This window comes from Salmo salar, chromosome ssa29, assembly GCF_905237065.1.
Source record: "Salmo salar chromosome ssa29, Ssal_v3.1, whole genome shotgun sequence".
Lineage (NCBI taxonomy): Eukaryota > Metazoa > Chordata > Actinopteri > Salmoniformes > Salmonidae > Salmo > Salmo salar.
The window spans coordinates 40,837,870-40,852,457 of record NC_059470.1 but is presented as its reverse complement, the minus strand read 5'-3'; the positions used below and the strand labels follow the sequence as shown (position 1 = coordinate 40,852,457).

Genomic DNA, 14,588 nt, shown 5'->3' with positions numbered 1-14,588 from the left:
GCACTAATTACCACAATAAAAAAAAAAAACCCTGATCGTGTCAAACCTCAGGGTGCAGCACGCCACACGTGGTGATGTTGTAGTTGGTGATCAGCATCAGGTCTCTGGTCAGGGCCGTGGGGACGGACAGCAGGAAGGCGAAGAGCCAAACCAGGACGCAGGTGATACAGGCGTAGAGCACAGTACGGCGCTGCCGCGACCTCACCGGGTGGACGATGGCCAGGTAGCGGTCGATGCTGAGCGCGGTGAGGAAGAAGACGGAGCTGTAGAGGTTAAACATAACCAGGCCAGCGCTGGCCTTACACAGAAACCCACCGAAGGGCCACTGGTAGCCTGTGGCTGTGAAGGTGGCCCACATGGGCAGGGTGATCAGGAAGGTAAGGTCTGAGATGGCTAGGTTGAGGACGAACACGTTGGCCACTGTCTTCAGCGTCATGTAACGGTAGGTGACAACCACCACCATGCTGTTCCCCACCATGCCGATGACAAAGTTACAGCCGTACACTACCGGGATCAGGGTGAAGATGAAGTTATGTCTCCCGGACATGCTGCAGTTCAGATGGATCCCTCCTGTCTCTGTGGTCGATTCTCCTCCCGCCGTAAAGTTCTCCATCACCCTGTGCAGCAGCTATGTCCAGGTCCCAGGGCTTACGACAGACAGTCAGTACTATTAAAGAAACACAAGGCAAAGTTCAGTGACAGTCCAGGAGAGGAGCTGTCAACAAGCCGTGAACACTGATGCACACAAGCAGCCTACAGCTTAAACCCTACACCCTAGAGCGTTCACCCTACACCCTAGAGCGTTCACCCTACACCCTAGAGCGTTCACCCTACACCCTACACCCTAGAGCGTTCACCCTACACCCTAACGTTAGAGCGTTCACCCTACACCCTACACCCTAACGTTAGAGCGTTCACCCTAAACCCTAGAGCGTTCACCCTACACCCTACACCCTAGAGCGTTCACCCTACACCCTAACGTTAGAGCGTTCACCCTACACCCTACACCCTAGAGCGTTCACCCTACACCCTAGAGCGTTCACCCTACACCCTAACGTTAGAGCGTTCACCCTACACCCTAACGTTAGAGCGTTCACCCTACACCCTAGAGCGTTCACCCTACACCCTAACGCTAGAGCGTTCACCCTACACCCTAGAGCGTTCACCCTACACCCTAACGTTAGAGCGTTCACCCTACACCCTACACCCTAGAGCGTTCACCCTACACCCTAACGTTAGAGCGTTCACCCTACACCCTACACCCTAGAGCGTTCACCCTACACCCTAACGTTAGAGCGTTCACCCTACACCCTAACGTTACAGCATACACCCTACACCCTACACCCTAATGTTACAGCATTCACCCTACACCCTACACCCTAACGTTACAGCATTCACACTACACCCTAATGTTACAGCATTCACACTACACCCTACACCCTAATGTTGCAGCATTCACACTACACCCTACACCCTAATGTTACAGCATTCACCCTGCACCCTACACCCTAACGTTACAGCATTCACACTACGCCCTACACCCTAATGTTACAGCATTCACACTATACCCTAACGTTACAGCATTCACCCTACACACTACACCCTAATGTTACAGCATTCACACTACACCCTACACCCTAACGTTAGAGCATTCACCCTACACCCTAACGTTACAGCATTCACACTACACCCTACACCCTAACGTTACAGCGTTCACCCTACACCCTAACGTTACAGCATTCACACTACACCCTACACCCTAATGTTACAGCATTCACCCTGCACCCTACACCCTAACGTTACAGCATTCACACTACACCCTACACCCTAACATTACAGCATTCACCCTACACCCCACACCCTAACGTTACAGCATTCACACTACACCCTACACCCTAACGTTACAGCATTCACCCTACACCCTAATGTTATAGCATTCACACTACACCCTAAACCCTAACGTTACAGCGTTCACCCTACACCCTAACGTTACAGCATTCACACTACACCCTACACCCTAATGTTACAGCATTCACCCTGCACCCTACACCCTAACGTTACAGCATTCACACTACACCCTACACCCTAACATTACAGCATTCACCCTACACCCTACACCCTAACGTTACAGCATTCACACTACACCCTACACCCTAACGTTACAGCATTCACCCTACACCCTAACGTTACAGCGTTCACCCTACACCCTAACGTTACAGCATTCACCCTACACCCTACACCCTAACGTTACAGCGTTCACCCTAAACCCTACACCCTAACGTTACAGCATTCACACTACACCCCACACCCTAACGTTACAGCATTCACACTACACCCTACACCCTAACGTTACAGCATTCACCCTACACCCTAATGTTACAGCATTCACACTACACCCTACACCCTAACGTTACAGCGTTCACCCTACACCCTAACGTTACAGCATTCACACTACACCCTACACCCTAATGTTACAGCATTCACCCTGCACCCTACACCCTAACGTTACAGCATTCACACTACACCCTACACCCTAACATTACAGCATTCACCCTACACCCTACACCCTAACGTTACAGCATTCACACTACACCCTACACCCTAACATTACAGCATTCACCCTACACCCTACACCCTAACGTTACAGCGTTCACCCTAAACCCTACACCCTAACGTTACAGCATTCACACTACACCCTAACGTTACAGCGTTCATCCTAAACCCTAACGTAAAAGCATTCACCCTACACCCTAAACCCACATCCCCCTACTGTCACGCCCTGACCATAGAGAGCCTTTTATTCTCTATGTTGGCCTCGTATGGTTCCCAATCAGAGGCAGCTGTTTATCGTTGTCTCTGATTGGGGATCATATTTAGGCAGCCATTTCCCCACTGTGTTTTGTGGGATCTTGTTTTGTTTTTGTGTCGTTGCCTGTGAGCACTCCAGAACGTCACGTTTCGTTTGTTCTTTATTGTTTGTTTTTGTGCTGAAGTTTCACCTCAAATAAAATGTTGAAACCGATTTCACGCTGCGCTTTGGTCTGAATGTTCTTAACGACGATCGTGACACCTACACCATCTCATTAAACCCGTCTGCCCAGTTTATGCTATTTCTGTAAAACAGGAGGCCATCAAAATCAGATGTTGGACGTTATTCAATATTCAAAAAATGTCCTTTGAAACATTATTAAACAGATACCCTGGATTTCATCCCCCTCTCTTTAAACGTCTCTTTAGCTAATGAATAGCAACAGTAAAACTGTAGAGTGTTCATCAAATGGTCCATCCAAATGTCTCTCTCTCTCTCTCTCTCTGTGTGTGTGTGTGTGTGTGAAGAGTGTTTATGTCATGTGTTACGATATTGTGTTCATAAAGACTGCATGCCTGGGTAACTACACCATTAAGATCTGAGCTACAGGGGGAGAAAGAAAGAGAGAGAGAGAAAGAGAGAGATGGATGGATGGATAGAGAGAGAGAGAGAGAGAAAAAGAAAGAGAGAGAGAAATGGATAGTGAGAAAGAGGCGGAAAGAGGGATAGAGAGGGATAGAGAGGGAGAGTGAGAGAAAGAGAGAGAGAGAGAGATAGAGAGAGACAGAGAGAGAGACAGAGAGAATTTACAAAAAAACTGTGCAAACTAGAATGATATTTGGCCCTAAACAGAGATTACACAGTGGCAGAATACCTGACCACTGTGACTGACCCAAACCTAAGGAAAGCTTTGACTATGTACAGACTCAGTGAGCATAGCCTTGCTATTGAGAAAGGCCACCGTAGGCAGACCTGGCTCTCAAGAGAAGACAGGCAGAGAAGACAGGCTATGTGCACACTGCCCACAAAATGAGGTGGAAACTGAGTTGCACTTCATAACCTCCTGCCAAATGTATGACCATATTAGAGACACATATTTCCCTCAGATTACACAGATCCACAAAGAACTGGAAAACAAACCAGATAAACTCCCATATCTACTGGGTGAAATACCACAGTGTCCATCACAGCAGCAAGATGTGTGACCTGTTGCCACAAGAAAAGGTCAACCAGTGAAGAACAAACACCATTGTAAATACAACCCATATTTGTGCTTATTTATTTTCCCTTTTGTACTTTAACCATTTGTACATCGTTACAACACTGTATTTATACATAATATGACATTTGTAATGTCTTTATTCTTTTGGAACTTCTGTGAGTGTAATGTTTACTGTTCATTTTTATAGTTTATTTCACTTTGTATATTGTCTACCTCACTTGCTTTGGCAATGTTAAGATATGTTTCCCATGGTAATAAAGCCCCTTGAATTGAATTGAATTGAATTGAGAGAGGGAGAGAGAGAGAGAGACAGAGAGAGAGCGAGAGAGAACATTGCATTGGCAATGTAAATATATTTTTCCCATGCCAATAAAGCCCTTGAATTGAATTGAAATTGATAGAGAGAGAGAGAGAGAGAGAGGTAGAGAGAGGGTTGGAGAGAGGGATAGAGAGAGGGATAGAGAGAGGGATAGAGAGAGGGATAGAGAGAGGTAGAGAGAGAGATAGAGAGAGGGATAGAGAGAGGGATAGAGAGAGGGATAGAGAGAGAGAGGTAGAGAGAGGGATAGAGAGAGAAGTAGAGAGAGGGATAGAGAGAGGGATAGAGAGAGAGAGAGAAGTAGAGAAGTAGAGAGAGAGGGATAGAGAGAGGGATAGAGAGAGAGATAGAGAGAGGGATAGAGAGAGGGCTAGAGAGAGGGATAGAGAGAAGTAGAGAGAGAGGGATAGAGAGAGGGATAGAGAGAGGGCTAGAGAGAGGGATAGAGAGAAGTAGAGAGAGAGGGATAGAGAGAGGGATAGAGAGAAGTAGAGAGAGAAGTAGAGAGCGAAGATAAGGGCTGTGACCCCACCACTCCAGTCCCTGTGAAGACACGCCACGTTTCAGGCTGTTTGATCCAAGGACCCAGCATGAGAACTTCTAATCACAACACACCTCAACAAACAGGACCCACCCTGGAAACTTTCCCAGCATCAAATCTGTGTGCTGTGGAAAATTAGCCTCAGTCTACGTCGTTGTTTAGCTTCATTATAAATTAGCATCAGGCTACATAGTCATTTAGTTTCATTAGCCTCAGACTACATAGGGGATTTTAATTCAGTATAAATTAGCCTCAGGCTACATATGTGTTTAGCTTCATTATAAATTAGCCCCAGGCTACATATGTGTTTAGCTTCATTATAAATTAGCCTCAGGCGACATAGTGGTTTAGCTACATTATAAATTAGCCTCAGGCGACATATGGATTTAGCTACATTATAAATTAGCCTCAGGCTACATATGGGTTTAGCTACATTATAAATTAGCCTCAGGCTACATATGGGTTTAGCTACATTGTAAATTAGCCCCAGGCTACGTATGGGTTTAGCGACATTATAAATTAGCCTCAGGCTACATATGGGTTTAGCTACATTATAAATTAGCCCCAGGCTACATATGGGTTTAGCTACATTATAAATTAGCCCCAGGCTACATATGGGTTTAGCTACATTATAAATTAGCCCCAGGCTACATATGGGTTTAGCTACATTATAAATTAGCTTCAGGCTACGTATGAGTTTAGCTACATTATAAATTAGCCCCAGGCTACATATGAGTTTAGCTACATTATAAATTAGCCCCAGGCTACATATGGGTTTAGCTACATTATAAATTAGCTTCAGGCTACATATGGGTTTAGCTACATTATAAATTAGCTTCAGGCTACGTATGAGTTTAGCTACATTATAAATTAGCCCCAGGCTACATATGAGTTTAGCTACATTATAAATTAGCCCCAGGCTACATATGGGTTTAGCTACATTATAAATTAGCCTCAGGCTACATATGGGTTTAGCTACATTATAAATTAGCCCCAGGCTACATATGGGTTTAGCTACATTATAAATTAGCCTCAGGCTACATATGGGTTTAGCTACATTATAAATTAGCCTCAGGCTACATATGGGTTTAGCTACATTATAAATTAGCCTCAGGCTACATATGGGTTTAGCTACATTATAAATTAGCCTCAGGCTACATATGGGTTTAGCTACATTATAAATTAGCCCCAGGCTACATATGGGTTTAGCTACATTATAAATTAGCCTCAGGCTACATATGGGTTTAGCTACATTATAAATTAGCCTCAGGCTACATATGGGTTTAGCTACATTATAAATTAGCCTCAGGCTACATATGGGTTTAGCTACATTATAAATTAGCCTCAGGCTGCATATGGGTTTAGCTACATTATAAATTAGCCTCAGGCTACATATGGGTTTAGCTACATTATAGAATGTATGATGTGAAATATTGTGGTTGAAAACAAATTATCTTCCTACCTCGTGTTTGTTTTGTTGTAAAGGTTGAGGTTTAAACCGTTGGTCTTTATACGTGATGGTTGAGGTTTAAACCGTTGGTCTTTATACGTGATGGTTGAGGTTTAAAACTTTGGTTTTTAGTGGAGCTAATCTAGTGACCGAGAGCCTGAAGGAATACTGTTACTGAATCACTAAACAGCTACACATATATTGATGTAAATTATATTTATTTGACTAATAACGTTTCATGAAAGAGTTACGGTGGAATGAAATGAGAAATAGGTGCTGGAAAAGACAGACTCAAGGTACGACTGCTTTTTTTTTACAGGCTTGGGATCAGTTTTAGAGTTTGGTTAATTCAATTACTGTAAAACCATCCAAGAAAACCATGGGTAATTTCCTAAATACGAAATGGATGTCACTGTATTGCCTATATGTATTACGTGGCTCTGAACTGGAGTTACAGTCACATTTCTGATGTCTTCTTTCTACCGGTTTGACCTGCAGTGAGATGATGTTTTTCAGCCACAAGGTGGCATCACAACTTTATTGGGACATTTTGAAACTGCTGCTCTTCACTTTGACCTTTGTAAATGCTGCGTACAGCAAAGTACATCATCTACAGTTTATAACCTGGGCCCGTTTTTCACACAGCATCTCAGCCTAGGAGTGCTGGTCCAGTCCATCTGTCCACACAATCGTATTCGTTATGACCTAAAAGGCTAAACCAATCCTAGATTAGCACTCTTACTATGAGAAACTTTACGGATATGGGCCCTGAGCTCTTCCAATAGGATACAGCGATTTAATCTCTTGCAGGTCAACCATACCTCTCTCATTCTGCCTGTCTTTATGGGTGGATGCTACAGTACCTCTCCAACTCTGCCTGTCTTTATGGGTGGATGCTACAGTACCTCTTCCATTCTGCCTGTCTTTATGGGTGGATGCTACAGTACCTCTCCCATTCTGCCTGTCTTTATGGGTGGATGCTACAGTACCTCTCCCATTCTGCCTGTCTTTATGGGTGGATGCTACAGTACCTCTCCCACTCTGCCTGTCTTTATGGGTGGATGCTACAGTACCTCTCCCATTCTGCCTGTCTTTATGGGTGGATGCTACAGTACCTCTACCATTCTGCCTGTCTTTATGGGTGGATGCTACAGTACCTCTCCCATTCTGCCTGTCTTTATGGGTGGATGCTACAGTACCTCTCCCATTCTGCCTGTCTTTATGGGTGGATGCTACAGTACCTCTCCCATTCTGCCTGTCTTTATGGGTGGATGCTACAGTACCTCTCCCACTCTGCCTGTCTTTATGGGTGGATGCTACAGTACCTCTCCCATTCTGCCTGTCTTTATGGGTGGATTCTACAGTACCTCACCCATTCTGCCTGTCTTTATGGGTGGATGCTACAGTACCTCTCCCATTCTGCCTGTCTTTATGGGTGGATGCTACAGTACCTCTCCCATTCTGCCTGTCTTTATGGGTGGATGCTACAGTACCTCTCCCATTCTGACTGTCTTTATGGGTGGATGCTACAGTACCTCTCCCATTCTGCCTGTCTTTATGGGTGGATGCTACAGTACCTCTCCCATTCTGACTGTCTTTATGGGTGGGTGCTACAGTACCTCTCCCATTCTGCCTGTCTTTATGGGTGGATGCTACAGTACCTCTCCCATTCTGCCTGTCTTTATGGGTGGGTGCTACAGTACCTCTCCCACTCTGCCTGTCTTTATGGGTGGATGCTACAGTACCTCTCCCATTCTGCCTGTCTTTATGGGTGGATGCTACAGTCGCTCTCCAATTCTGCCTGTCTTTATGGGTGGATGCTACAGTACCTCTCCCACTCTGCCTGTCTTCATGGGTGGATGTTACAGTCGCTCTCCCATTCTGCCTGTCTTCATGGGTGGATGCTACAGTACCTCTCCCATTCTGCCTGTCTTTATGGGTGGATGTTACAGTCGCTCACCCATTCTGCCTGTCTTTATGGGTGGATGCTACAGTACCTCTCCCATTCTGCCTGTCTTTATGGGTGGATGCTACAGTACCTCTCCCACTCTGCCTGTCTTCATGGGTGGATGTTACAGTCGCTCTCCCATTCTGCCTGTCTTCATGGGTGGATGCTACAGTACCTCTCCCATTCTGCCTGTCTTTATGGGTGGATGTTACAGTCGCTCACCCATTCTGCCTGTCTTTATGGGTGGATGCTACAGTACCTCTCCCATTCTGCCTGTCTTTATGGGTGGATGCTACAGTACCTCTCCCACTCTGCCTGTCTTCATGGGTGGATGTTACAGTCGCTCTCCCATTCTGCCTGTCTTCATGGGTGGATGCTACAGTACCTCTCCCATTCTGCCTGTCTTTATGGGTGGATGTTACAGTCGCTCACCCATTCTGCCTGTCTTTATGGGTGGATGCTACAGTACCTCTTCCATTCTGCCTGTCTTTATGGGTGGATGCTCCAGTACTTCTCCCATTCTGCCTGTCTTTATGGGTGGATGCTACAGTACCTCTTCCATTCTGCCTGTCTTTATGGGTGGATGCTACAGTACCTCTCCCATTCTGCCTGTCTTCATGGGTGGATGTATCCTTCAGAAACAGCCCTGCTGCATTTAATGGCCAATCAGCAGTTTAATTAATAACAAAGCATTTTCCCCGTTACTGTTTTGGGTAAAAAGCTAAGGGATGGGGCTGGAGAAATGTAACCACTCTCACATTCGTAGACTGTAGATGCAAGCTATATTCTTCAAGAATAAATGGGTACATGCCATTCATTTGTAAATCCTAAAATGTATGTAGTCACTGCAGATTTCCCTTTTAAAGCTACTGGAACGCTACGACCATATCAGGTGCAGCTGTGGCTTGCTGCGCTGTCGCTAGAGGATGTAGGGAGCCAAGGGAAACAAACTAATGACATTTCTCTGAGACAGAGTTTCCTCCACCAGACCTGTTGCTGCCATAAAGCAACACAGATATCAGGGTTTAAATTTGTTTTTCTTTTGTTAATGATTTTACCAGCGGAGGTGCTGTAAATTTGAAATCATGAAGCGAGAATAAGAAAACCTTTTTTTTTTTTTTACGTTTTGAAGGAGCCAAAAATGACAACGTTTGGAATACTGTGTAACCAGGATGAACTCAAAATGACATCATACTATATAATTAAGATAATATTGAAAAATCCCACTGGCATTCTCATTGGCCGGAAATTTCCACACACATAAAAAAATAAAAAATAATTCACTTCCACTGTTCTGAAACTCCAGCAGCTGTCAGACATCCATATACAGTCACCTTCATAATTATTGGTACCTTTTTGATAAAGATGAGCAACAAAATACAGTTTACAACACAAATACCGAGCTATACTGTACACTGAAAAAGGGGAAATTATATTATTTTATACTAATACAATTGTTCAGAGAAAGAGATTTTGTTTTAACAAGCAAAAAAAAAAAAAAAAAATGAAAAGATAGATGGATGTCCAAATTATTAGCAAAACTAAATATTTGTACTAAAAGCATAAGCTGCAGCTAGCTAGCACTGCAGTGCATAAAATGTGGTGAGTAGTAGAACAGTTTTGAACTAATTCACGTCTTAAAGAAATTAAGGATAAGCAGTGGAAATCAGGGGTGTATTCATTCCGCCAATTCTGTTGAATAAACTTTTCTGAAACGGAAGAAAACGAAACGAAACGGGGATAAACATACCCGACTTTGCAGAATAGAAACTCTCGTTTGCAACTGTTGGGACTAATGATTACACCTTAGATCAGATAGATGCAGGCCAGAGTGTGTAAGGCCGTATTGAATGTGTCGCTGTCTGTCACCTTGATTACAAAAATGTCTCTCGACCTGTGTGCACCTACGTGGTAAACTTTCATTCGTAGGCTAGGTTGTAGCAACCTCGTGATGGGTACAGGGACTATTTGAGTATCATGTAGTACCCTAAACCTATCGATGTTACATTGAACTGGGTGAATAGAATATGAATGACAGTCATCCAATATGCTGTGATAGAAACAAGGCCCTGCTCATTAAAAAATATATTAGTCCTCCCTTGTATTAAACGAACACCAATGGTTTCACTGGGGTAGAAACATTTGCCAACAGGCATGTAAAATCCCTCCTCTAGGACAGTAATAATATATTTTTTTTAGGGCTAGGGGGCAGTACTCGGAAATTCAGATGAATGACGTGCCCAAAGTAAACTGCCTGTTACCCAGAAGCTAGGATATGCATTTCATTGGTAGTATTGGATAGAAAACACTGTGATGTTTCTAAAAATAATGTCTGTGAGTATAACAGAACTGATATGGCAGGTGAAAACCTGAGGAGAATCCATCTGGAATTTATGTTGTTGTTGAGGTCACAGCCCATTCAAATGCTTGTTTATGGGATTTTCAAAGGAAAACCTCCCAGATTGCAGTTCCTATGGCTTCCACTAGATGTCAACAGTCTTCAGAACAGGTTTCAGGCTTGTTTTAAAAAAAAAAATGAACAAGTATTTATAGTTTCTCCACGGTGTCCCCCATTAGAAAAGTAGGCATGTTGCGAGCGTCAATGAAAGCGCACTCTTCGTTATTTATCTTCGCTATTGAACATACTATTCTCTGTCTTAAATTTGATCATTTATTTAGATATTAGAATACCTGAGGATTAATTAGAAACATTGTTTGACTTGTTTGGGCGAACTTTACCGGTAACTTTTTGGAATCGTTTGTATGCATGTTGAACAGGTGGATTACTAAATCAAGCGCGCCAACTAAACTGACATTTTTGGGATATAAAGAAGGACTTTATCGAACAAAACAACCATTCATTGTGTAGCTGGGACCCTTGGGATTGCAAACAGAGGAATATCTTCAAAGATAAGTGATTTATTTTATCGCTATTTGGGATTTTGTGACGCCTGTGCTGGTTTGAAAAAGTATTTTGGTGTGGGGCGCTGTCCTCAGGTAATCGCATGATATGCTTTCGCCGTAAAGCCTTTTTGAAATCTGACAATGCGGTTGGATTAACAAGAAGTTAAGCTTTTAAACGATGAAAGACACTTGTATTTTCATGAATGTTTTTTTTTGTATTTTGAATTTCGCGCTCTGCAGTTTCACCGGATGTTGTCATGGTGGGACGCTAGCTGGACACCTAGCCCAGAGAGGATTTGCCTGTTCTTTCCTCTTAGAGGACAGTAAATGCTACTATGTACCTGTTCTTTCGTCCTCCAGGACAGTAATGCTATTTAATATATGACATTCTATGAACTCCCCCTCTCTCTTTCTATCATTCTCCCCTGGTCTCGCCACCCCTTTCTCTCTCTCTGTCTTTCGATTGTTCTCTCCTGCTCTCCACCTTTCTCTCTCTCCCTTTTCATTGTTCTCCCCTGGTCTCTCTCTCTCTCTCTCTCTCTCTCTGTCTCTCTGTGTCTGTGTCTGTGTCTGTCTCTGTCTCTGTCTCTCTGTGTCTGTCTCTCTCTCTCTGTGTCTGTCTCTGTCTCTCTCTCTCTGTGTCTGTCTCTGTCTCTGTCTCTCTCTCTCTGTGTCTGTCTCTGTCTCTGTCTCTCTCTCTCTGTGTCTGTCTCTGTCTCTGTCTCTCTCTCTCTGTGTCTGTCTCTGTCTCTGTCTCTCTCTCTCTGTGTCTGTCTCTGTCTCTGTCTCTCTCTCTCTGTGTCTGTCTCTGTCTCTGTCTCTCTCTCTCTGTGTCTGTCTCTGTCTCTGTCTCTCTCTCTCTGTGTCTGTCTCTGTCTCTCTCTCTCTCTCTCTGTGTCTGTCTCTCTGTCTCTGTCTCTGTCTCTGTGTCTCTCTCTGTCTCTGTGTCTGTGTCTGTGTGTCTCTCTCTCTCTCTCTCTCTCTCTCTCTCTCTCTCTCTCTCTCTCTCTCTCTCTCTCTCTCTCTCTCTCTCTCTCTCTCTCTCTCTCTCTCTCTCTCTCTCTGTGTGTCTGTGTCTCTGTCTGTGTAGTTGAAATCCTTCATCAGAGAAGATCATCAAGCTATGGGATCGGTGTTCCTATACCGGGACGGTTGTTGCTAATGTGACTAGAATGACAGGAATCTTGCTCTGATTTGTCATCCTGAGGGTCCCAGAGATAAAATGTAGCATAGTTTTGTTTGATAAAAATCAATTTTTATATTAAAATGTAGGAACTGGGTTCTACAGTTTCAACCCCTGCTGTCACTGGCTCCACACCCACCCCGCCCAGCCATCTAGATGTGTGAAGGTTAGTGCCTTTTCTGTAGGGAAGCTAATTATCTATCATTGTTTTACATTGTATTACCGTAACATTTTTGTATGCTCTCTATAGTTGACCAATTCGGCACATTTGGACAGACATGATATAAAATATTGTGCAGTACTGCAATGCTTCACTGGATCAGTCTGAAACTTTGCACACACACTACTGCCATCTGGTGTCCAAAATCTAAACTGTGCCTAAACTCCTATATGATATTATGGCCTTTCTCTTGTTTTTCAAAGATGCTGAAAAAAAACACGTTTTTTTGGTTTGTATTATCTTTAACCAGATGTATTGTGTTATATTCTCCTACATTCATTTCACATTTCCACAAACTTCAAAGTGTTTCCTTTCAAATGGTATCAAGAATATACATATCCTTGCTTCAGGTCCTGAGTTTCAGGCAGTTAGATTTGGGTCATTTTAGGCGGATATTTGAAAAAGAGGGTCTGATCCGTAAGTTTTAAAACATTTTTTTTTTTTTAAAAGCAGGACTGCAGTTGGTCAGGATGTGAGTTATATTCTCTGTGGGGTTCTGGGGTTCAACATAACAAGCTCTATGTACATACACCCACGGTAGAGCTGCCTTGTATATATCCACTACTGTATACTGTCTATAAGAAGGGGTCATGTTCTATACAATTATCATGTGAGTGCTGGTTTTTCCCATATACTCAGATTGCACACACACACACACACACATAAAAACACACACGCACACCAACACACACACATATACACACACATAAACACACACACTCACACTCCACCTTGATCTCATGAACTCACTGTACAGACTCACATCATGTTGTCTAAAACAAAACCTCTCTCTCTCACTGGCCACACAGGACATTCACATGAGAGGAAAGGTACAGTCAGTCCAATAGGTGGCAGAAAAATACAGCTTTAATTAAAAAAACGTTTTTTTTCCCATATCTATATACTGTAATTTACAACTTTTTTAATAATGTCCATTTATGAATCAGTTAACAAGTGTCAATTATTTTATGATGTTGAAGTTGAAGGAAACGTTAGAGGGGATACAGGTTAAGTCCATAATGGCAAGCTGCTGGTGGTGAGAGGAAACGTTAGAGGGGATACAGGTTAAGTCCATAATGGCAAGCTGCTGGTAGTGAGAGAGGAAACGTTAGAGGGGATACAGGTTAAGTCCATAATGGCAAGCTGCTGGTGGTGAGAGGAAACGTTAGAGGGGATACAGGTTAAGTCCTTAATGGCAAGCTGCTGGTGGTGAGAGGAAAAGCTCATACCTGTGGCTGTGAACTGGTGGCCTGCCGACGCTTCAGAGATGGAGGGATACAGAGAGATCTGAAGGAGAGAGAGAGGGAATGAGGAAGAGAGGATGAGAGAGAGACTTCAGTTCCAGTGATGACTGGTGCTGTTCCTGATTCAACTCTACTGGACCAATGAGAAGAGCAGCGATACTGACAGTGGTCACAACAGCCCCCTCCTTCCATACTTACACACCTCTACTGCTATTATTATGTTGAAGAACATCTCTCTCTCTCTCTCTGTTCTCTCTCTCTCCTCTCTCTCTGTTCTCTCTCTCTCTCTCTCTCTCTCTCTCTGTTCTCTCTCTCTCTCTCTGTTCTCTCTCTCTCTCTATCTCTCTCTCTCCCTCTCTCTCTCTCTCTCTCTCTGTTCTCTCTCTCTCTGTTCTCTCTCTCTCTCTCTCTCTGTTCTCTCTCTCTCTGTTCTCTCTCTCTCTACTCTTCTCTCTCTCTCTGTTCTCTCTTTCTCTCTGTTCTCTCTCTCTCTCTGTTCTCTCTCTCTCTCTCTCTGTTCTCTCTCTCTCTCTCTGTTTTCTCTCTCTCTCTGTTCTCTCTCTCTCTGTTCTCTCTCTCTCTGTCCTCTCTCTCTCTCTCTCTCTGTTCTCTCTGTTCTCTCTCTCTGTATCTGTTCTCTCTCTCTCTCTCTCTCTCTCTCTCTCTCTCTCTCTCTCTCTCTCTGTTCTCTCTGAGGTGGTGTGTCCTAGTAGGAAGACCACTGTTAACACTGAGGTGGTGTGTCCTA

At 43.8% G+C, this 14,588-nt stretch overlaps 1 protein-coding gene across 1 annotated transcript in view; it reads right to left on the bottom strand.

The window, feature by feature from the left end:
* LOC106590686 (type-1 angiotensin II receptor-like) overlaps positions 1–14,065 on the bottom strand; it is a 36,981-nt gene extending 22,916 nt beyond the window's left edge. The window contains exons 1-2 of the mRNA XM_014181846.2: positions 13,826–14,065; positions 47–667 (exon numbers count right to left, since the gene is read on the bottom strand). Coding sequence (XP_014037321.2) covers positions 47–613 — 567 coding nt within the window. The 5' untranslated portion in view covers positions 614–667; positions 13,826–14,065. The remainder of the gene's footprint in view (positions 1–46; positions 668–13,825) is intronic.
* Positions 14,066–14,588: the final 523 nt, after the last annotated feature.